Source organism: Hemicordylus capensis, chromosome 16 (assembly GCF_027244095.1).
Source record: "Hemicordylus capensis ecotype Gifberg chromosome 16, rHemCap1.1.pri, whole genome shotgun sequence".
NCBI classification, from domain to species: domain Eukaryota; kingdom Metazoa; phylum Chordata; class Lepidosauria; order Squamata; family Cordylidae; genus Hemicordylus; species Hemicordylus capensis.
This window is the reverse complement of record NC_069672.1, coordinates 15,907,156-15,931,313: the sequence shown is the minus strand read 5'-3', so window position 1 is coordinate 15,931,313 and position 24,158 is coordinate 15,907,156. Positions and strand designations below refer to the sequence as shown.

General features: G+C 50.3%; 1 protein-coding gene across 13 annotated transcripts in view; it reads left to right on the top strand.

Annotated features, from left to right (window-relative positions):
• The window catches only part of PAX7 (paired box 7), a 128,176-nt gene extending 113,961 nt beyond the window's left edge, over nucleotides 1-14,215 (top strand). For 7 of the 13 annotated variants that reach the window (XM_053281485.1, XM_053281480.1, XM_053281478.1 and 4 more), the window contains 3 exons: nucleotides 1,604-1,642; nucleotides 4,254-4,500; nucleotides 9,176-14,215. In XM_053281485.1, the coding sequence (XP_053137460.1) occupies nucleotides 1,604-1,642; nucleotides 4,254-4,500; nucleotides 9,176-9,291 (402 nt within the window). In that variant the 3' untranslated portion in view covers nucleotides 9,292-14,215. The remainder of the gene's footprint in view (nucleotides 1-1,603; nucleotides 1,643-4,253; nucleotides 4,501-9,175) is intronic. The other 6 variants (XM_053281489.1, XM_053281482.1, XM_053281481.1 and 3 more) reach the window with 1 other exon arrangement.
• Nucleotides 14,216-24,158: the final 9,943 nt, after the last annotated feature.

Here is a 24,158-nt window from a genome sequence, read left to right as displayed (position 1 = left end):
AGAGCTGCCGCCAGTCAGAGTAGCACTGCTTCTGATCCTGGGGAGCTGCTGCCAGTCAGAGTAGCGGTGTCCAAGACCCTGAAGAGCTGCTGCCAGCCAGTGCCTGAGAATTGCTGTCAGGAAGCTAGCAGGACACATTACAGAAGGAGGGCCCAGAGCTCAGTAAGGCATGCATGACCTGGGGGTCCCAGGTCCCGTCTCTGGTGTCTCCGACCCAAAAAGATTTCAGGTGGAGCCTTCAGCAGCACTCAGCTGCCGGATGGGATAGCACCTGAATGGAGTGGTTGCCATCCGGAGCCTCCCACCCTCCGGTCCATATGCCCACCTCCTCTGCGCGGGCCCCGTGTCTGTGACCCTCTCATTCCCGGACTCACCTGCCCTCCAGACGTGGGGGCTTTCCCCTCCCCACATGTCCGCAACCCCCCAGCCTGAAATAAAGCTATCGATGGCAGCGCTGGGGCCGCCTTAATTGTGCTTTGCTCTCCAAAGCCGCCTCCGTTTATCGTAAAGGGCGCACATTTCTCGGCTTGAGCTTCCGCGGCCACAGGCCCTGAGGGCAAGCTCAGAAATAGAGAGAATTAATTACTTTTTTCTTCTTCCCCAAAAACCCTCCCCTTAAAAAAAAGGAAAGAAAGAAAGAATGAAATATGGGAGAGTGTGATGAAATCCCAGAGGGGGGGGTGTCTGTAGAAGCCGTGGAGGGGACAGACGGTCCCCAGAGAGACGGGGTGGGGGGGGTCTACTCTCTCATTGAAGGCAATCATCTTAGGTCTGTAGAAAAGAGGAGAGCTGGTCTGGTGGGAGAAAGCGTGACCGGTCCCCTTAGCTAAGCAGGGTCCATCCTGGTTGCATCTGAAGGGGAGACTGGATATGTGAGCACTGGAAGATCTTCCCCTCAAGGGATGGAGCCGCTCTGGGAAGAGCCTCTAGGTTCCCAGTTCCCTCCCTGGCAGCATCTCCAAGGTAGGGCTGAGAGAGATTCCTGCCTGCAATCTTGGAGAAGCCGCTGCCTGTCTGTGCAGACAATACTGAACTAGATGGACCAAGGGTCTGACTCAGTATATGGCAGCTTCCTATGTTCCTACGTTCCTAATTTGGTCTGGTTCCTATTTCTCATGCCCCCGACCAAAACAAAAACCCAAACCTGACTGGCACCTGCAAGATGGTGATTTTGGCTAAGAGAGCAAGCTGCCGGTCTGGGATCTTGTGTTTGAAACCTGTCTTGCAAAGCTCACACTAAGTGGCCCTTAGAGAGACATGTTTTCTCTACTTCACAATTGGCGCTGAGCTTACATTTTGAAAGTTTTTCTTTTTCTTTTTTTTTTAAATGTGTAGATTAAGTTTGGAACTATGCAACCCAATTTTTGTTTAGAAGCAATTGAAGCTGCCTTTTACTGAGCCAGACCTTTGGCCCATCTAGCTCAGTATCGCCTGCTCGGACAGGCAGCGGTTTGCCAAGGTTTCAGCCAGGAATCTTTCTAGCAGGAGATGCCACTGGTCAGTGTTGACAATACTGAGCTAGATCGACTTTGCACCACTTTGAAGACTTTGGTGAGTCATTGTTGATTGTGTAAATGAACTTCACCTTTCGTCATTTGTACAGGTTGCAAACGCAGGCTTCCATGATACAGAAGACATGCTAGTACGTATCCCCAAAAAAAACCCCAAAAAACAACCCCAACAACTGGGCTTTGTATACAAACATTTGCTGTTGGTTTCATATCTTGTGTCCTTTTTTGACACAAAGGCAGATGTGCAGTAAGAGTCGGTAAGAGGAAAGCAGGTCTTGTGGCAGCAAGCAAGAATTGTCCCTTTTGCTAAGCAGGGCCCACCCTGATTTGCATTTGGATGGGAGACTGCATGTGAGCCCCATAGGATATTCCCCGAAAGGGATGGGGCTGCCCTGGGAGGAGCCCCTGCCTGCTTGCATGCAGAAGGTCCCAGGTTCCCTCTCTGGCAGCATCCCCAGGATAGGGCTGGGAGAGACTCCTGCCTGTACCCTTGGGGAAGCCGCTGCCAGTCTGTGTTGGCAATATTGAGCTAGGTGGACCAAGGGTCTGACTCAGTATATGGCAGCTTCCTATGTTCCTAAGAGGGTTTCATGGCATCTCCTGCCATGTGTTCGGCCTCTGAAGCCTCCCAGAACAGCAAAGTTAACTTCCTACCTTTATGTGATTGGAGGCTTAAAGAGGCGAATTTGAAGAGATAAGAAGCTGAGCAGGCTGTCAATGGTTGTGATTGACAAGATGACAGATTTCCTTCCCGATTAATTTTTTTTTTTTTAACCACCCCTTTCAGATGCGGAGAGGCTATTGATTTTTCGTTAGCAATGGTAATGCTCCCAGAAGTAATAAATTATGGCAAAGCAAGGTCAAAAAAAAGGGGGGGGGGTTGGCGATGGAAGATAATCCTTCCCTCCAGAGTTTGGCTCTCCAAGTTGAAAACTGTGCAGAGGGATGTTGCCGGAATTTAAGTGGGCGGTCTAGGCCTCACGAGGGTCTGTCCAGAAAAGGACGGCCTGTCTTATAGCAGCAAGCACGAATTGCCCTCTTTGCTAAGGAGGGTCCAGCCTGGTTTGCATTTGGATGGGTGACTATATGTGAGCGCTGTAATCTTTGGCAGATGGGTCCTGAGCTCAATGGAAGAGCATCAGTTTTTCATGCAGAAGGTCCCAAGTTCCCTCCCTGGTAGCGTCTCCAGGTAGGGCTGGGAGAGAGACTCCTGCCTGCAGCCTTGGAGAAGCCGCTGCCAGTCTGGGTAGACAATACTTGTGCTCGATAGACCAAGGGCCTGACTCAGTTTATGGCAGCTTCTGGCGTTCCTGTGGGAAGACCTTGGAGAGTTGCTGCCAGTCAGAGTAGGTGGTCTGGGCTTAGACAGACCAGCTTCATAATCCTCCAGGCCTGTTTCATGAATGAAGAGAGAAGGTCCGCGTTCAGGAGCCTGGCTAGTTGGCTCAGCCCTGCAGGGTCCCACAGCCCAGGGAAGCTGGGGGAGCAATATTTCTGCCCATGCGGACGCCTGTCGTTCGAAAGAACGGAATCTCCCACTCGGAGGTTACCGAGGGATAAAAGCTTCTGTCCATCTCTTGCCGGGCTCCAAATATTTTCAGTTTTGGTGCATTAATTGAGGTCAATGAGATTATGCAGCATTTTCAGGGTTTCCACACTGCCCCCCTCTCAAATCAAAGAGTCTTTTGAGCTCTGCGCCGGCCTCCCAAGGTGACGGCCGGCTCCTTGGCACTGTGCCCAGTGCGGCAGACGGCGGGTCCTGAGCTCCAAAGTCCTCCGGCCTGGGAGTGCCACTGGGGAGGCCGAGGGACTTGCCCACGGTCCCCCCAAGGCTGTCAGTGTCGGAGAACGAAATGGTGAGAGCCACACCTGGCTGACTCCGTAGAATCCCCGCGGTCATCCTCTTGCCAACCTTTGGGGCTTTCTAGAGAAATCAGAAAGCTGCCATGGACAGACGAGGGTTCTGATCCTTTATGACAATGCGTCGTCTTCTTCTTCTTTCTAATTAGCCATTATAACTTAATAGAGCCTCCATGTTCAGAGGCAGTTAACCTCTGAATGCCAGTACACCAAGGGCAAAGAGGACAAGGCTACTGACTTCAGGACCTGCTTGTGAAGTCCCCAGAAGCATTAGATGTCCTGCGTTGGAATCAGAAAACTGGTCTGGATGGGCCATAGTCTTCTTAGACGGGCCTCCCAGTAGCCCCAAGCCATGAGAGGTAGATGGAGCCCGCCCCCCTGCCATGCCCTAAGGCAGTATACCTGAGGAGGGGAGCTGGTCTTGCAGTAGCTAGCATGTGTTGTCCCCTTTGCTAAGCAGGGTTTGCCTTGGTTTGCATTTGGATGGGGACTACAAATGAGCGCGGTGAGCTATTCCCCTTAGGGGATGAGGCATAGCTCAGTGGCAGAGCATCTGCGTGGTTTGCAGAAGGCCCCTGGCTGCAGCATCTCCAGGCAAGTCTGGGAGAGACTCCTGCCTGGAACCTTGGAGAGCTGCTGCCAGTTGGTGCTGACAAGACTGAGCTGGACGGACCAAGGGTCTGACTCAGTATGTGGCCGCTTCCTGTCTTGCCTCTTAACGTCAAATTCAGAAGGCAAACAGGAGAAGACAGACCCCTTCCTTCTGTTGGGAAGCTGGACTCGGCCGGGCCCCGCTTGGCAAGGTGCCGGCCGGGATGTATACAGAACTGTCCCCGCCTGCAGCCGCTGCGGCGTGTCAACTTCCCTCTGCCTTTCCCGCAGGTCATGAGCATCCTGAGCAACCCCAGCGGGGTCCCTCCGCAGCCCCAGGCCGACTTCTCCATCTCCCCCCTCCACGGCGGCCTGGACACGGCCAACTCCATCTCGGCCAGCTGCAGCCAGAGGAGCGACTCCATCAAGTCCGTCGACAGCCTCTCCACCTCCCAGTCCTACTGCCCGCCCACCTACACCACCACCGGCTACAGCGTGGACCCCGTGGCCAGCTACCAGTACGGACAGTACAGCCAAAGTAAGTGGCCCTCGCGGGGGTGGGGGGTCTGGGGCGGGAAGCCCCCCTGCTTTCCTTCATTTCCTGCCCAGTTATTCTCCCTTTCCTGATCTCCCGAGGGCAGCAAATCGCCCGGTTCCCACACACGCTCTTGTCCATACGCCCATGCATGGGGTTGTGTGAAGGGCTGCGCCTGCGTTGACTGGGTACAGGCCCCTGAAACGCAAGGAGAGCTGGTCTGGTGGCTGGTTGCAAGCATGAATGGGGCCCTTTGCTAAGTGGGGTCCACCCTGGTTTGCATTTGAATGGGAGACAACCGGCAGAGGTGCTCTTAACCCCCAGGCTTCCGGGCTGAAGTCCAGGGTCTCCACAGCCCCGGGGGGGGCCCCAAATCCCAGGTGGTCATATGATGATGCTTAATTTGCAGGGGGGGACCCTCAAAGGCCTCTAGGTCCAGGCTCCCAAATTGCCTAGGTGTGCCTCTGACTACATGTGAGCACCAGAGGGGATGAGACCGCTCTGGGAAGAGCAAAAGGTTCCAAGTTCCCTCCCTGGCAGCATCTCCAAGAGAGGGCTGAGAGAGTCTCCTGCCTGCAACCTGGGAGAAGCCGCTGCCAGTCTGGGTAGACAATACTGAGCTAGATGGACCAAGGGTCTGACTCCGTATATGGCAGCTTCCAGTGTTCCGAAGGTACAGCCAGGAAGCGCACGGCTTTACCTGCGTTCAGCGTAACGTGCGAATAACTGTCCCCGTGTGCAGATCTCAGCCGGAGGACCCTCTGCTGTGCCCTTGCGGACTGGGCTCGTGAAATGAAGAGCCCAAAGCAGAGAACCAGGCTTCTGGGAGGCACTGAGCAGGGATGCTCGGAGGTGGTTGACTACAACTCCCCTGCTCCCCTGCCAAAGGCCACTGCCGCTGGGGATGCTGGGAGTTGTAGTCAACAGCACCTGGGGACCCCCGTGCCCAGGAGCAATGGAGCCGGCCCTCCTCTCTGCCTCGAATCCAAGGAGCATCTTAAGTTTCGCTGAGAATGACTCCGGAAAGGGGGGGGCGCTTAAGGGGGCCGGCAGCGGGAAGCCCGCCCCAGGGGCAAGAGGTGAGGGCTTTGGGGTCAGCTCCCCTTCAAGTTTCCGAGGTCAGCCCAGCACGGGAGGCTCTTAACCAAACGGTCCACCTGTTGCTGTCAAAGCCTGGGATGGATGTGCGGCCCGCTGAGATTCGGGAGGGGGCGTCCCTCCCCTCTGGCCGGGGGCCCGTCCTGCGGTGACCTCCCCTCCCGGGCGGTTGTGACTTCTTGGCCCCCTGCGCCTTCTGCGCTCCGCTCTGCGGCCAAATGAGAAACGGCTGTGGCAGCCTGGCCCTCGGCCCCTCCTTCCTTTTTTGGGGGGGGGAGCATGATCTGTGACCCGCCGACCTTCCTCTCGCTTCTGGAGGCGAAGGTTAGCCACATGTGCAATGGATAAAACCCTTAAACAAATTCCAGTGCCGTGTATTTCCAATCAAGATGCCCTGGGGCCAGGAGTTAGTCACACCCCACATGTGTGAGGATCATGGGAGGGAGGGGGAGAAAGAGAGCAAGGAGGAAACAGAAGGGCAGGGGCTGGCCAGAGGGGCGGAGAGGCAGGCTGGGCCCCTGGAGAAGGCTGTTGGCGGGGGAGACCCTTCGGAACATGGGGAGCTGCCATACACCGAGTCAGGCCCTTGGTCCATCTAGCTCAGCATTGTCTTCACAGACTGGCAGCAGCTTCTCCCAGGTTGCAGGCAGGAATCTCTCCCAGCCCTATCTTGGAGACGCTGCTGCCAGGGAGGGAACTTGGGACCTCAGATGCTCTCCCCAGAGTGGCTCCATCCTGCCATAAGGGAAATATCTTCCAGTGCTCACACATGCAGGCCCCCATCCAAATGCACACCAGGGCAGACACCGCTTAGCAAAGAGGCTACGCATGAGCGCCGTCAGATATTCCCCCTAGGGCATGGGTTTTTGCCTGTATCACAGAACTGCTCTTTGCATATGCTCAGAGGACCTCAGGATGCCCAAGGGAGAACAAAGGCAGGAAAGGAAGAGAGGGCGAGAGACAGCGATTCTTGAAAGGTCTGAGAAAAGACCCAGAAACAAGAGACCCTGCACGCGATTGCAGATTAATCTGAGCCTGCAGGAGCAAGCCTCGATTGCCCCATTTGCTAAGCAGGGTTTGCATTGGTTTCCATTTGGATGGGAGACTACATGTGAGCACTGTGAGGTATGCCCCATAAGGGATGGGGGTGTGGCTCAGTGGAAGAGCATCTGCTTTGCCTGCAGAAGGTCCCAGGTTCAATCCCTGGCGGCATCTCCAGGTAGGGCTGGGAGAGACTCCTGCCTAACACAAGAGCCGCTGCCAGTCAGTGCAGGCAATGCTGAGCTAGATGGACCAAGGGTCTGACTCAGTATATGGCAGCTTCCTATGTTCCACTACGGTTACTGTGCTACCCCAAGAAGCATAGTGCAAGATCATTTTTTAAAAAAAAAGAAAAATGGACAAGCAACTCTCCATGAAACGTGAAGAATTTTGCACCCTAACCTCCCCAAATCGTCTCCCTTGTCATGGAGTGTTAGACTGACTGAGGCAGAGTTTATCTCCCAGATTTCTCTGTCCTTTTTGGTGACCTCTTATTTTGGCAGGAAAGTCACCAGAATCAAAAAGAGGGGATTCTTGGAAGGAGGAAAATCTATTTTTTATGATTATAAAGCCACCACATGTTCTGATTGCTAAGTGACGCCTACAGCGTCTCTAGCAAATGTCCGACCACGCTTCAGAATTTATTAATTCCCAAGGCGAATTAATTTCCCCAGCTCATCCTGGTCGGCCTCCTCCTCCTATTATTGTGTCCCTATATCAAAACTCGGCCGAGAAAAGGCCTACCTGATTGCACGTTATGGACCAAATTGGCAGCTCAGCGCGGCTTAATTTGGAGCCCAGGCAGACCTATTTTCGGTGCCAGGGCTGGGTACGGTTGGGCTGCCTGTGTTGCTGCTGTTGTTGTTTAACAGGCATTTTTAACAGAGCCTCCATCTGCTGGGGCAGTCTATCTCAAAAGATAAATTGCCTACATGGCTTTGGTCCTGAGCTTCCCACTGGGGGTCTCTTAGCTGTCCTCCCTTGGAAACAGGATACTGGGGGACGTGGTCCTGGTCCAGCAGGGTTCTTCTGGCGTGTTCATGCTTCTCCCACTAGACTTGAGGGAAAGGCAGGATCCGGCCACCCCCTCGCCGCCTTCCATCTCTCCTGTCTTTGGGTTGGGAGCCAGAGCCACAGTCAAGTGCTGGAAAGGGGTAGCTCCTCCGCTTCTGTCCCAGCTGACAGAGGGGGAGAAGGAGGCAGCCAAGTGCGGTCCTGGCCGTTCCCAGAGGCCGAGGCCATGCTAATGATGCCGGTGATGGAACGCAGAAGCGTGAAAGGATTCCTAATGGATGTGACAAGTCTAATCAGAATTTTTGCCTAGAAGGGACCCCCCTTTGGGGCAGCCATCTGACAGGACGCTGACGGCACAAATTTGTTTACTCCCTGGCACTGATGGTGCCTCTCTTGCCAGCCACTTATTAATCTAATTTGAGGGAAGTGGGCAAGGGGTGGGGGGGGGAGGCAAAGGATTTCACTGGAGCTCAGCTAATCGGGTGTGTCACCATCCAGCTCCTGGGTGCCGGGGCAAAGGAGGACTTCTGCCTGCTAGGCGGGATGGGGGCGAGTGGGTGGGGAGAGGTTGGCGGGCCTCTGAAGCCACCACCTGCTGAGTCCGGCGCTTGCTCCGGCTCGCTTAGGAGGGTCTGGACTGCACTGGCAGCAGCTCCTTGGCCTTCCCAACTGGGTCTTCCCCAGGCGGCCAGGGATTGAAACCGCGGCGCTCTGCATTCCAAGCGGGGCCTCTACCACCAAGCCGCAGGCTCTCCCCCTTGGGTCCTCCACGGCGTGAAGAGCTCCCCTTCTCCGGGCATGTAAGCTTTGTGGGCGGATCATTCCGCCTCCTGGGAATGTCTGCTTTCGTTTTGAAATCAGGCTTCTGGCCCTCAGGGCAGCGAAGGGATGCCGAGCAGCACACTGGAACTGCCAGGTGGTGGGGCACCTGAAGTCCGAGAGGAGGCTGAATACTCGCCTCTGCCGTGCGCAAGGGGTGTGGCTTCAGCCTCCTTGCCCCTCCCTCCATTGGGAGACCAGGATCCGTTTTGCAAAGCAGGATCGTTCCGCCGCCCTCCTGATCACTTGGAGTCTGAGCCCACACGAGAGCCGGGTTTTCTCTCCGTGAGAGTCGTAGGAACGTAGGAAGTTGCCTTATACCAAGCCAGCAGGCAAAGCAGACGCTCCGACACTGAACTAGATCCCCTGAGGGAAATATCTTCCAGGGCTCACGTGCAGCCGCCCATCCCAATGCAAGCCAAGGTGGGCCCTGCTTAGCAAAGGGGGCAATTCCTGCTCGGAGCCCCAAGACCCCTTCCCTGTCCCTTGGAAATCTCCCCTTCCAGCGGTGCCTTGCACATCTGCACGGATTTGGGTCTATTTGGCGACTCGCGGGGACCTGATGTTCCCCCATCTGGTCGTTCTTAAAATAATGTCCATGTAGTACCTTGTGCGCCTTGGCACAACTGCGCAATGCCGTATTTGGGGGATGTGCTCACACAATCACGTCCTGTTTTTCTGTCCACCCCACCCCCACCCCGCTCAGCTGCTGTTGACTATTTGGCCAAGAACGTAAGCCTGTCCACACAGCGTCGAATGAAGCTAGGAGAGCATTCGGCCGTGCTGGGCCTCTTACCGGTCGAAACGGGCCAAGCTTACTGATGGCATTCACCCATCTCGGTGCTTCTACACCTGCCACTAAAGAGAAGAAGAATCCCACCTCAGCCACCGTCCTTCCAAGGATCCACCACTAGCCACACCCTGCTCCTTCCAGAACCCAGAAGAACGCTGGATCCGTGCCATCTTGCGTCCGACCTCGAAGGGCCAAGGGGATGGGAAAGAGGAGAACTCTCCACCGTTCAAATCCTTACTGCGCACACCTGTTACAAAACAATCTGCTCACGGTGACTTTGATGCCTTCCGCGGCCAGAGACGACGAGTTTGGTCCAATGAGTGTTTCGGTGTTTTTGCTCTCTCGGCCAGTTGTGTGTGCAGCCAGTGCTTATGGGCCTTCCATTGATGTCTCATTCGGCTTAGTCGCTGTGGAATCTGTTTACTTTGTAATTATATAGATAGATAGTTAGATTTTTCCTTTCTTTCATGCCCCCCTCCGCCTCCTCCATTTTGTTCTTGTACATGATCAGCTGTGAAGGAGGAATCCTGTTGATTCGTAAGTGTTGATCGGGGGACCAAATCGGAGAGGTCGTGACCAAATACGGAGGACACCCAAGACCGAGCGAGCGAGGGGGCCACCAGTTTTCCTATTGATCCATACCAGACGCCAAGGACCAGGTCACCAGATGTGGGGAGAGATTTGATGTGTGTGTTTTCAGGGACCACTCTAACTGCAAGATCATGGGATGGAGTTTTGAGAGTGCTGCAAGTTAGGAGTGCTGAATGCCATGCAGTTTCCTTCCGGAGACTGACTGCTTATTCCACTGGGATTGGGTGCAGAAAAACAGAAGCCATCCAAACAGCAATAAGACCACCTGGTAGCAATATGGTCAACCAAGATGGGCAGCAATGGTGGGTTTCCCCCCCAAAGTTTCACCTTTTGCAGTCATGTGGAAGAGGCCCATCAAAAGAGGTTGGCTCATGGTGGGTTCCTTAACTCAAACTTGGGTGGCCTACTGAAATCTCAGGTGTATTGAATCTGTTCCTCTAGAAAACACAGCCACTGCCCAATGGCGGGGAATATCAGTATGGTTTGGGGTTGGCGCTGGTAGGGAGGAATCCTTTTGCCGGAGAATCTGTGGCCAGGAAGGTGGGTGTGCCCCTTGTTGTGTGGGAGGCAACCTATCCTTATTCCACGAGAGACCAACCACAAACCACACTCCGTTAGCATCAGGGGCTGGACAACCCAGTTACTGGCCAAGCGCTGCCAGCACAGCAGGTGCTCTAGGGCTGACCCCCAGGGCCCTAGAGGAAGACCTTGTCTAAATGGACCAGAGGTCTGATTCTAAGGAATCTTTCTGGGATGCCCCACTAAAATGACCAGTGCTCCCTCCTGTGATTAAAACCACACACCCAGAAGCATCCACGGCTGGGCCTGTTTAATAAAGAGGAATCATTTCTTGTATTCACAGATTACGAGATCACCAGTGAAACATTTTGTAGGCAAAAATTCAAGTCAGGGATCTGAGGAATAATGGAAAGATGAGGGCAAACGGAACGCGAGAGAGGGGAAAATTAGATTCTCAACCAATTTCAAGTTCAGAGGTATTTTTTTCCCCTCCTCAGATTCATTTCAGCTGTACCTCCAACTGTCTGCCGATCATCTTCCCCTTGAGAAATTACTAGATAGGGTGAAAGGCAGTTTCCAGTAGACAGATTTTGCATTGGGCTCTGTCCCCAGACCTCTCCAAAATCTCTCCCACCCTTCCTACAATAATTTCTTGTTCCTATGGTCATCTGAAACAATACTTTAACCTGGGATTAATTGCCTCCCTCAGAACAGGTACTTGCTCCTCAGACTGGAGCAATTCATAGGCAGCAGTCTGGACAAGGGGCAAGCATCCTCCCTGGCTTTGGGAGCTCTGCGTGCTCTCAGTTTTCATTCGTTTGCGAGTAAAACATGCAATCTCCTGCAGGGAGCATGATGGCCAAGGATAGGACAGATTCTGTCCCTACTCAGATCCAGAGCAAGGGGAGAGGACCAGCCATTCTAACCAGCAGACACTTTGCAAATGGTCACATTCCCTGCCTTCCTACCTGCTCTTTTACTCACACGCTCCTGAAAACTGGGAGTGTGCACAAGCTCTTGGATCTACCCAGTTTACGGTTGTGTGAACAAGCCCGCTCTCTTAGGGACAGGACGGAAATGGCTCCCGATTTCCCACCCTTGTGCCCCGTTCCCAGTTTCCTTGTCTCCTCATATTTGTATATAGACTAAAACAGATGGTGAGACATCCCAGGCCCTGTTCTGTGCAGGATCAAGGATTTCTGAGAGAGGGTTAGGGGCTGGGGAACTTCAGACGAGGAGGGCCCGATGGCCCCAGAAGAGGTTTGTTTTTAAGATGATGTCTTAGCAAGAGAGATACTGCAGGTTGGTTTCAACCAGAAGACTGCCAGGCTCCTTTCCAACGCGGACACTCTCTATGATTCTATCAACACTGAGAATCTTATAGATGCGATGGTACGATGCTAGTCCTCAGTGAGGCTGGCCACTTCCCTTTGCCCTTAGAATGCACAAACATCTAAGCCACTGCTGTTCATAAAGAGCTGGGAGGAATAAGGAGGAGGGGGAAAGGTTCCCAGTGCTAAGGCAGGTAGCTGAGGTCTTGATAGTCAGAAATCACACTTATGGGAATTAATTGGGAACCTCCGTCACGTGGGGTCTGTTCCTAGAAAGTTGGCATTCTCTCTCTCTCTCTCTCTCCACACAGAGCGTGCTGTGCTAGTTTTATGTATATGTGTGTATGTGTGTGTGTATATACACACACACACACACACACACACACACATATACACTTGGAAGGGAGCTAAAGGTTAGATTTTTATTTTTATTTTTATTCTTTTGCATATTGTATCTTTTTAAAAATACATTCCACCAGCAGCTTTGGGGATTGGGACATGCTTGCTTGGGGGAAGAGGAGGAGAGTGCTTCTGGTTTTTTGTTGGTTTTCTTTCTTTTCTTTTAAAGAATATTAAATTAGTGGGTCGAAGCAATCCAAAGAGAGTTGGGGGAATTGACTTCTGTTGTTTTCCCTTCTGAAGGGTACGATGCCAGGAACTCTGGGGCAGATTCCGAACAAAGGTGGAGGGTAGGCTGCCAGCAAAGACCTCTCTCAGTAGAGCCCAAGGTCAAGCAGAGGGCTCGATCCGGACAGAGCGGACAGGGTGCACCCCCCCCCTCCCTGCCCGCTCCTGCCTTGCTGTGGGGCAAACAGTCTTTGAAACTCCTCTTGTCTGCAAAGTGCTTGCTGAGCGACTTGGCAAGGGAGCTACTCCCTGGGAAACACAAGCTGAGTTTTCCTTTTGCATGTGCAGCACGAGCCTCACAGTTCCTTACATCCGGTCCAGCCTTGGCCCTCGCCAGAATATACACAGTCCGAGGAAGGAAATTCAAAATAAAATGTAACATTTATCTGACATTTTTGGCCCCGTAAGACTGAACCAAAATGATCTCAATTTACGCATGTGTAGTGTAGGAACAGAAGGGGGCCACTTTTTAACACCCGCCAAACAGAATGCAGTTTCGCTACTGATCATTTCCCTCCTTCGTCTCCCTCCTCGCCCTCACTGGCCTTCGCTTTCCCTCCCACCTTGCCTTCACTGCCCTTGGCTTCACATTGATTGACCCACATTTGCTGGTCAATGACCGAATGAACTTATAACTTACAGCTTGATTGACCCACGTGCCACATTGCCGGACAAATCCGACTGGCCATGCTGATGCATGTGAACTCTTTTTCTCAGTGCCATCACAGTACCACAGCCCTCCAGTGCGAACGGTTTTGGGTTTGGGTGATCCTTCTTAAAAAGAAAAAGGCTGTGCTAAACCAACAACCCAACCACAGCGATGCATTCCATGTCGATTGACCATTCCAGTGGAGAACTGACCAAGTTCTTACGATGCTTCAGCCTGAATTCCCTGTCCCCGTCCCCCGCCCGGCACACGTTCAAAAGCTTCCCGGCCCAGACTGTGCCATTCATTCCCATAGCGAGTTTCGGTGCCGCCAGTCGGTTTGTGGAGCACGTTCGAGGGTTCAAAGGGCTGCTCGGGCATTATCTGGTTGTAGTCCTTGCAACACCCTCCTTCCCCCACCCCCCCGTAAGGTAAGTGAGCACCATTGCCCCCATGTTACAGGTGGGATGACTGAGGCCAAGAGAGAGTGGCTTCCCTCCACCTGGCTAGAAAGGTCATAGCAGAGTCCCAATTCACGATGTGCACATTTTTAAAAAGCCATGCTTGGATCCAGAACGCCCACAGGAATGAGTATGGATAATGCTCATTTAGGCACCCATGAGTGGCTGCATCCCTACCTATGAAGCTGGGCTGCAGCAATTCACTAGTTTCATTTTTCTTGGGAAGAAACCAGGAACAGACTCTCATCCCCTCCTCCGTGTCTCTCCCCCGTCCCCAGAGTTGTGTATTCTTCTCTCCGCCGCATCTGCCCACCACGGTTCCCCCCACCCACCCCCGGAAGAATCCTCCTGCTCAGAAAATGTTGTGTATTTAATGTTTCTAACGCGTCATCCCTAACACCTCCATATACCCAGATCTGGAGAGATATTATCTGTAGCACATACCTTATTCCTAGTACTTGCAGATATGTTGCTTCCGTGTTCGAGTCATAGCTAATTTTGCTCCATATGTACACGTGCGTGAGTATACATCTGTATGCGTGGCAAGGAGCGAGTGCACACTCCAGGGTGTGGGTGTGTGGGTGTGCGTGCGCGAGTGTGTGTGTGTGTGTGTATGTATATATATATAATCACCCCATAATTTATTCAGCTATATGGAGTACGTAGAGTAGAGAAAAAGAACCTGGTATTTGCTTTAACTACCTGCTGCCTGTAGATGTCTCTCTCTCTGTAACTCAGGCGTAACTGTTATACATTAAAAGATGAGAATTAAATGCTACTTTCGAAGTCGTCGTTTTTTTTAAAAAAATCCCCCCCCCCCATACAAGATGCAAGGAAGAGATTGTGGGTAGGCCATCTAGAAGAGCGTGAAAACGCAGAAGGGTTATGTGTGGACATTGGGTAGGACATGATTGGATTTCTGGCGTTGTGTGAAAACACTCCCAAATTCCAGTCATGTGCAAGGTAAGAGGTAAAGTGTGCCATAGAGTCAATCAATGTCGACTCCTGGAGCCCACAGAGCCCTGTGGTTGTCTTTGGTGGAATACAGAAGGGGTTGACCATTACCGCCTCCTACGCTGTGTATGCGATGATGCCGCCTTTCAGCATCTTCCCGTATCGCTGCTGCCCGATAGAGGTGTTTCCCATAGTCTGGGGAACATACCAGCAGGGATTCAAACTGGCAACCTCTGGCTTGCTAGTCATTTCCCCGCCGCGCCATTAGGTGGCTCAAAGTAAGAGGTGGGGAAATAAAATTCAATCGGCACAACATGACAACAAAGCAAATGCAGCCAAGGAATTAAAAATAGCAGGAGTCAGCTCCCTGGCCAAATGCCTGGGTAAAAAGGGCAGTCTTCCCTTCTGATTGTCTGCTAAGCCCCAGGTGGGTAGGACAGATGTGCGCCCCCTTGCCGAGATTCCGTCCCCAGCTTCCAAAAAGGGAAAGCAGAAAAACCATCCTGACCCCCTGCAACTTAGCAGACAATCACGCTCTCTGCCTCCTCCCTGGTTTCTCACTTGCACACGGTCAAAAATCGGGGTCGCGCACAGCTCCCAAAACAGCATCCTACCCAGTTTCTGATCGTGTGAACAGCCCTAGAGTGGGTGTACAGGATGTGTTTTCAAAAAGCAGGAAGACTCTCTGGGGGTCCACGGGGTAGAGGGAGGGTCCTTCCAAAATCGTCTCCCTCCACATTTATTTTGCATTTCCATGTTGCTGAGTCTTCTTTCAAAAGCGGGATAGGTGCATTAGGCATTCTCCACTGATTTGTCGGCTTGTGTATTTTTTAAAAAACAACAACACCTCAGAATATTTTATATATGTATTTATTTATCTAGAAAATAAGCAACCCTTCAGCACAAACCTTGTGGGGCAGAAACTAGTGGAAAAAATAAAACACAACGAAAGTCCATTTTAAAAAAATAATGGTGAGGAATGTTTATTTATTGTTGCATTTATATACCACCTTTCGTTAAAAGACAACCCCAAGGTGTTTTCTGCACAAGATACATGTTGTCTGCACAAGATACCTGTAGCTTGATAGCAGAGCACTGCTTTGTCTGAAACGCTGTCACGCTGCTGCCAGCCAGAGTAGGCGGCATTGAGCTAGATGGCCCAAGGGTCTGACTCAACATAAGGCACCTTTATACCTTCATATATGAATGAATGCATTTCAGTCACTGAAATAAAGCAAAAAAATGTAGGAATACTGAAGGTTGAATTTCTGTTTCCATGAAATGGAAGGTCGGGAAATTCAGGACTGACAAAAGGAAGTACTTTCCCACACAGCACATAATTAACCTATGGAACGCTCTCCCACTAGCTTGGAAGGCTTTTAAAGGGGGCTTAGACAAAGTCATGGAGGACAGGCCTATCAAGGGCTACCAGTCTGGTGACTATGGGCCACCTCTGCTAAATACCAGTTGCAGGGGAATATCAGTAGGAGAGAGGGCATGCCCTCACCTCCTGCTCGTTGGCTTCCCAGAGGCATCTGGTGGGCCACTGTGGGAAACAGGATGCTGGACTAGACAGGCCTTGGGCCTGATCCAGCAGGGCTGTTCTTAAGTTCGTATATGAGCTTATATGAATGTAATCCACTTATCTTACTCTGGGGAAAATTACAAGCCCACATTGCAGTCACCACGAGAGCATTTCATGTACAGAATTCACGTAGCTCCAGTCAAAATATTCCAACCGCAGCAAGAAACTGGGCAGGACCGCTGGGAATCGAGTCCACCAGAGAAACACAGGCAGATAGGATGCTCAGAATTTGGAGGAGGCAGGCCTGGGAGACAGACCTTGGGGGTGGCATGTTTAGGAGACTGGGACACAGGACATACCGAGGCAGAAAGGACCCTCAGGCACACAAGTGGAACCAGATGTCAAACCAACCCCCCCCCTCCCCCAAATTCAACACATTTTGCAATTTGGATTCTGACATTGAAAACTGTCACCCACCTTTCAGTCCAAAACATTCCCATCCAAAATACAGTTGGCTTTCACCACAGAGAAGTTTCTTGTTGGGTTAAAGGAGCGAATTGACTTCCTCCAAAGCTGTGCAAACGTTCAGCTGCAGACACAGGCCGAAATGCAGACGCCGGTTTCGTTGACGATAACTGTAGTCGAGAGGAAAGAAAAACAAGTCAAAATAATCGACATAGCAATACCAGGGGATAGCAGAATCGAAGAAAAAGAAAGAGAAAAAATCACCAAATACAAAGATCTACCAATTGAAATTGAAAGGCTGTGGCAGAAAAAGACCCAAATAATCCCAGTGGTCATTGGCGCCCTGGGTGCAGTTCCAAAAGACCTTGAAGAGCACCTCAACACCTTAGGGGCCACAGAAATCACCATCAGCCAATTACAAAAAGCAGCTTTACTGGGAACAGCCTATATTCTGCGATGATATCTATAATAATAACAGCAACAACACTGATAATAAATTCAGCCATCTCAGGTCTTTGGGAAGGACTCGATGTCTGGATAAAACAAACCACTCAATAACACCTGTCTGACTGTGTAAACAAGAAATGATAATAAAAAATAAACTTTATTTGTTAGCCACCCCATAACAAATTGTTCTCTGGGCACACAACAGAGGATTAAAACATACAATAAAAACACATAACACATAGAAATTGAATAAATACAAATACACAACACATTAAATCATACCAGACAAAGAAAAGAAAATACAAAATACAATATAAACCAGCTTAAAAATTCATTTTAAAATTAGTTAAAAATAAGATCAAATCTGAAAACCAGAATTTAAAAGGCCTGGCTGAACAAGAAGGTCTTTACCTGGCATCTAAAAGAACGACGTGACGGAGCCAAGGGGACCTCACTGGGGAGGCTGTTCCATATCTGGGGTGCAGCCACTGAAAAGACCTTCTCCCTGGAACCTCCTGCAGGCAAGCAAGCAGAGGCTCTTCCCAGAGCGGACCCATCCTCGAGGGTATTACAGCGCTCGCATGTGGTCCCCCCTTCAAATGCAAACCATGGTGGACCCCACTTAGCAAAGAGGAGAATTCATGCTTGCTGCCACAAGACCAGCTCTCCTCCCCTTAAAGGCAATCAGTTCTGATGTTAAGAACCTCTCAGTCGAAAATGTTCCCATCCAAACGTGATGGTTCTTCAGGTTTCCTGCTAGGCAACCTGCCCAGAGAGCAGGAGGCTGTTGGTTCGAATCCCTGCTGGTGTGTTTTCCAGAATATGGGGAACTCCTATAATGGGCAGCAGCCATCTAGGAAGGTGCTGAAATGTATCCTCTCATACTGTGCAGGAGAAGGCAATGGTAAACCCCTCCTGTACTCTGTCAAGAAAACCACAGGGCTCTGTGGTTGCCAGGAGTCAATGGCACAACCTTTCCTAAAGGAGCAAATTATGTTAATTCCAACTTGACTAAATGCTTTCATGCATCACTTACCAGATGCAGGTAGGTAGAGGTGTGTGTGTGTGTGAGAGTGAGAGAGAGAGAGAATTTATAAAAACTCATGTCCACGTACAACTTTATCTAACTTCCTAACAACATTTCCCAATTAAAAAAAGAAGTTAGTATTATTAACTATCACAATGTAGGAAACAAGTATCGAATATCTTGTGAGGAAGGTGCCTTATTCTGCCAACATTCAATAAACATAATCCAATTTTCCACAAACTTGTTAAGCTTCCGCAACCTTCTTTCACCCGCATATAACTTTGTAAGTTTTCTCTTAACTGCATAATAATCATCTCTGCATAATCAAGGACTATCATACAGCATGGCCAACCTTCTGGGGTTGGTCTGGAGTCCCGACATAAGTCATCCTGGAGATTTTAAGGGCTTGGCAGTGTGTGTGTGTGTATGGAAATATATCAAGGGACCAATCTCCAGGAATCGTTTTGGCCAGCCGGCAGACCTACTCTTTGCTCAAGCTTCACTGCAATGTCTACTTGGTGTCTTCTCAGCTTTGGGGTGGGTCCTCTTCTGGACATCTCCAAGAGGTAACCCTGCCTGCATTGAAGCCTGGGGGCGGGGAGGATTCTTTTCCACACACACCCCTCCCTTTTTGGATACTTACAGGAAGCAACTGGGCCATCAAATATAAGGCTGGAATACTTTCACATTAAAGCATGGCGTGATCAATTTATCTCCGTATCGGCATGGCAGAGTCTATTATCGTCGGCTGTGGGCCTGCATAAAATAAAGGCTTTTTTTTTTTTTTTGCATTATAGGAATCTATAGCAGAGCATTATGGCATGAGCTTAAGCTAAAACAGGGGCGTAAGTACCCCCGCGCAAAAAATAATGCCCCCTGTGAAATGCCATCGCACTAAAATCACAGCTTCCTTTTTTTTTATTTTTTAAAGAAATTCTGGGCTAGATGGGCCAACGGTCTGTTCCTCTGCTTCTTTTTCATTCTCCACAAAAGGAATAGAACTGCCTGGTACAAGAGCAGTGTACCTCTGAAGTTCTGGGAAACAGCAATGCAAGCAGATGGTTGTCTGCTGGTGGGTTTCCCAGGGGCATCTTTTTGGCTTCTGGGGGACACAAGATGGTTGGTGAGATGGGCCTTTGGTCTGATCCTGCAGGGTTTCTCAATGGTACAATCCCTGCCCGTTAGCATTCCTCGGCTTTCAGTGCAACCAATTTCCATTGGCTTTGCCTTCCAGAACAAGATGTTACGGAAAAGGACTTTCTGTACGGCACATCCCCTGATTCGGTTCCCAATTGTCTTCAAAATGCATCCCAACTAATTACTTGTATTAGTAGATATGGGTTTATTTCAGCGAGGAAATAACCAAGAGGAGGGAGGGAAGGCCGGGGAGAGGAGAGGAAGGGGGAGAGGACTAGAAAGAAAGAAAGAAAGAAAAATGGAGGAGGAGGAGGAGGAGGGGGACGCAACCGAAGACCACAAGAAAAACCCGCCCGATTTCCCGAGACGTCCACAAAGCTTTTATGAATATAACTGGATTTTCAACAAGCTACTGCTGGGTGCATAGACGACGCTCAGACAAGGAGACAATTTTACTAGATAATAGACTATCACGCAGGATACAATTTAAATTAAAAAATGCAATTTTCACCTTGAAATGAACAAATGATTACAATTTCTATACAAATTAAGGCATTCAGACTTTCTTTCAGTACTGCCATCAGCCCATGAAATATGACATAATTACCATGAAATACATTTTCAAATATTTTGGTTTTCTTTGTGTGTGTGCGTGTGTGCGTGTGCGCACGCGTCCGCGTACGCTACTTAAAAAAAATACTAAAAGCAAGAAAAAGGAAAAAAAGGAAAGAAAAACACAAACACAATCCTGGCTTGTATGTGTATGTTTGGGGCTCCTGAATAATTCCACTTGCTGGACAAAAACACACACACACACATATGTCAGAAAGAAAACTACCCCAAAGCTTGTGCTTTTTCTCTTTCTCTCTTTCTGCCTCTCGTTTCTCCTCCCTGCTTTCCCTCCACCCCACCAACCTCTTCTCAACTTGCAAGATAAAATTGAAAAAAGAAAATATATCAGACCGATAGAAAAAGGCTGCGAGGCGCTTGGTAATGCCTCCAGAATTATCTAATCTAAATTACTACGCTTATCTGCAAAAATCACATCTGTTGGTTATCTACCAGCTTCGCAGATTCTCTCTCTTCATCCCTCCCCTTCCCGTGCCTTCAAATGATTTTTTTTTTGTTCCCTAGTCTTTTATTTTTTAATTATTTTTCCATTATGCCCTCCTTTTTCATATAAAGCTGGAGTAACAAGGCTAATCGGGGAGATTACTACACAAGGATCAGAAAGGCGAAGAAACTTTTTGTAAAAAAAAGAAATTACATTATCTGTTGGGAGGAAACGGAGAAAAGAGAGAGAGAGAGAGAGAGAGAGAGAGCGCAATGGGGCGGCCATCTTGAACGGCCATTTTTAGGACATTGGAATAGAAACATGGTTTTCAGTTCTGAGGAAACCTTGCGGCTTCTGCGTGATTCTGAAGGCTGGCTGAAAGGGCCCCAGCCTGGATAACACTGTGCCTTTAGGGTTTCCAACTTTTCTGCACACCCCAGCTCTTGGGTGCCTCAAGGGACGCGTGATCAGCAGATACCAGCAGGCTGATAATGCTATCCTCCATTCCCTAAAGAACTTGCAGGCTGCTAGTTTTTGCAGAGGGAGCTGCTGTTTAAAAGGCGGAGGAGTAAGCTGGGTGAGGGTGTTTTCGCTGGTCAGCTGGCACCCACATGAGGTCCCGTTCTGGACAGGCCTGTCCATCCTGTTGATGGAAGTTTCAGCCCCCAAACCAGTTTCACCACCCAGAGCCTTTCCAGAAAGCTGTGGCCCCAGCGTGAATTCCGGGGCGGTTCAGTCCCGTGAGTGAATTTCACCGTTACCGTCTGCTTGTTCTTGGGCCCAAGAAAGAGGCTGCCCCCGATCCAGCCGGACCCTGTGCTGGGGTTCGGAAGTGCTAGTGAGCCACAGGAAATCAATGAATTAATTGATCAGTTTAAATCTCCAAAGAGTCCCACGTCCCCACGGACAAAGGTTTCAACAGTTGCATCCGCAGAAATCTCGCCCAAATTTCACCCAGACCTTTCCAGCGAGAACTTTGGAATGAGCACATATGAATATAGCTAGGAATATAGGAAGCTGCCTTCTACAGAGTCAGAGCCTTGGTCCATCTATCTAAAGATTGTCTACACTAACTGGCAGCAGCTTCACCAAGGTTTCAGGCAGGGGGTCTTTCTTGGACCTTCCTGGAAATGCTGCCAGGGATTGAACCTGGTGCTTTCTGCATGCAAAACAGATGGTCTATCATAGACATAGAGATAGATGTATAGAGAGAAAAACTATTTTTAAAATGGCAAACATCATTCCATACAAATTATTTTCTCCAAAGGCTGCAGTTAATCAAAAAGTGACTGTATCTTTCCTACAACTTCAGCGCAGCTGAAGAAGGTAGAAGCCAAAACTTCTTGCCCATTATGTTAATCAACAATACGTTTATTTACACACACACAACCATTTCCCCCCTTCCAGAACTGAGACAGACAAAACACAAATATTCCCAAGCTGAATTGTCTCTCTGCTTTGGGCCAAGAGAATATTTTGTTTTTTCAATAATGAGGAAGTCCAACCCTCTGGATCTATCTTATGTATTGGCTTATTTGTTTCCTTATTGTTTTTTGTTTGTTTGTTTGTGAACCACTTTGAGAACTTTGGTGGGAAAGCAGTATATAAATATTCAGAGTCGTCACAGGAGTCTTGCCTGAATTTCCTGCCACTCTGTGAGAATGCAGAACTTCTCTCTTTCCACCTCCTGCATGATTTCAGACTTCAGCATCTTAAACAGCATCTCATAAACAACAGCATCATCAACAGAGTTATCATCTGGTGGGCCCCAACTCCCCTGAGAAATTGGGACTGCAGTTCTCCAATTGTTCCCGTGAGGATCACGTTTCAAATGCACTACAAAATTTCACTTTAGACAATGTCTGAGAGAGATACAAGCTCGTTCAAACCGCTGGGCACCTCCATGAAACTCCTTTGGCTTCTCACAGTCTTCTGCAGATTATTCGGCTGAGGAGTCACCCAGCACTGAATTGTGCTCAGGGCGAATTTTTGGTAGTCCCTCGATTGTGTCTTCCGGCATCTCCTTGCCGAATCCAGGAATTGCCCTACTGGAAACTTTTGCAGGGAGGCTCTCTGTCCATGGTACTTGCTCTCTGTGGCAGGCCATTTCCTCCGTGACACGGACATCTTCAAGGGCGCCCCCATGAACTCTGCTACTCCCACTATCCCCCGGCTCCGACCTCACAGCCTTGGGGCCAAACTTTGCAAACACAATTCGGCCGCAGCCCAGACCGCACTCACTGACCCGTGCCGTCGGCCGTAACTAATTAAACGGCACCCCAGCAAAACCGAGAGAAAGAAAGAAATGCTTGCAAAAAGGTAAAGCAGGCATATGGAATAAGTTACCGACACAAACAAGTGGGGTAGGGAACGCAAATGAATTCAAGAGACACCTAGATTGCTTTCCCTCTCCCTAATGAAAAATAAAAGGGCGGGGGGGGGATATTGTAGGAGCCCCATGCAGGGGGGGGGGGAAACAACCAAGCAGGAATTTAGGATTAAAATCAGCCTGACCGACTCTTCCGGTCCTTATCGGAGAGTTGGGAATTATGGAATTCGTTCTAGGGAAATGTCTCGCAGGACCCCAGTTAAAGCACCAAGCAAAGCACTCCCATGGAGTTTTCCCTGGCCTGAATGGAGACCAGGCCCTTGGGGACGGTGCTCAGTACCGCTTGCAGCCAATCAGCTTTGGGCAAGAGCCAGCTCTGTTGGGCTAAGGGCACGATTCGCACTGGGGGCCCAAGGGGGGAGGGCGCAGGTCTGGAAGGTGGACCCGAGTTCACTGCTCAAAGACAGACCGTTTTAACCCAAAGAGAAGGTGAGTCGGACTTTAAGGTGACGCTTTAAAAGATAGAGGCTAAATACTGGTTATTGATTACAGCTTACAGCTGTGTTAACCCCAAAGAAAGAATGATGGCTTCTCCCTGCTTGCAGAGCCAGGGAGAGGTATTCCAGGTCAGGCTGGGCGTACAGCACCGGCTGGAACCTCTCCAAAAACCGAGAGGCGTGAGCAGAGGCGGGAATGCTTGCAGGCTGTGGTCCTCCAGCCGAATCAGGTCCTTGGAGCAACCTTGGTTGGCAACAGTGTCTGGCTGAAGCCCTTTCCAGGCTGGGGAGCGAATCTCAGACCTTCTACGGGCCAATCCCGTACTCACAGTGGCATAGCGAGGACGCCGGCAACTCTGGTTTTTAAGAGGTTTCAGCCAACGCTGCGCTCCCAGCCTGACCAGGAATACCTCTCCCTGCCTTTGCAAGCAGAGAGGAGTCAGACCTTTGTGGGAACCCTTGCCGTCGGACTATCACTCCCATCATCCCCTTCATCCATTGTCATTGGGGATGATGGGAGTTGTAGTCCAACGACCTCTGGGGACCCAAGCTGGAGAACCCCTGAGTCAAAAGCCTAAAGAAGCATCTTAGATGCATTGGCAATGCATTTCGTTAAGCATATAGACTCATTTTTCCATACAGTCCTTGGGGGAAAATGGCAGCCTGTAGATCCCACCTGAGAAGGCCCAAGGGTCTGACTCAGTATGCAGCAGCTTCCTATAATTTTATATGGGGAAGGACCATTGCTGAGTGCTAGAATATCTGCCTGGCATGCAGAAGGCTCCCGGTTCTATCCCTGGCAGCATCTCCAGGAAAGGCTGGGAAACACTCCGGCCTGAAACCTGGGAGAAGCTGCTGCCAGACAGAGTAGTCAGTACTGAGCTGGATGGACCAAGGATGGCCGCTTCCAACCTTCCTATGTTCCGATGCACATTTACTCCAAAGTAAGTCCTATAGAGTCCCCTTCTCTAGGGGTCTCAAAGTCTCTAGGGCCTCCTTCCTAGTTAGGGGTGTTTTTCTGGCGCATCAATTAAAGTGCCCGTTTCCAGAGATTCCTTTGGAGTTGACTCCAGCTGGGGGTCTCCAAGGGGTCATGGAGACAATGCCAAATTAAGCCCCTGCCGCCAACCTAGATGCAAACCCACCGCGCCTTGATATATTCATGAGCTGTGCGGAAGAGAAATAAAAGCATTCATTACCACGCAAAACTGTTACTAATGACATCTACCTGGCGCCCAGTACCTCTGGAAATCTAATGCGACACACTGAGGGAGAAAATGTATTCG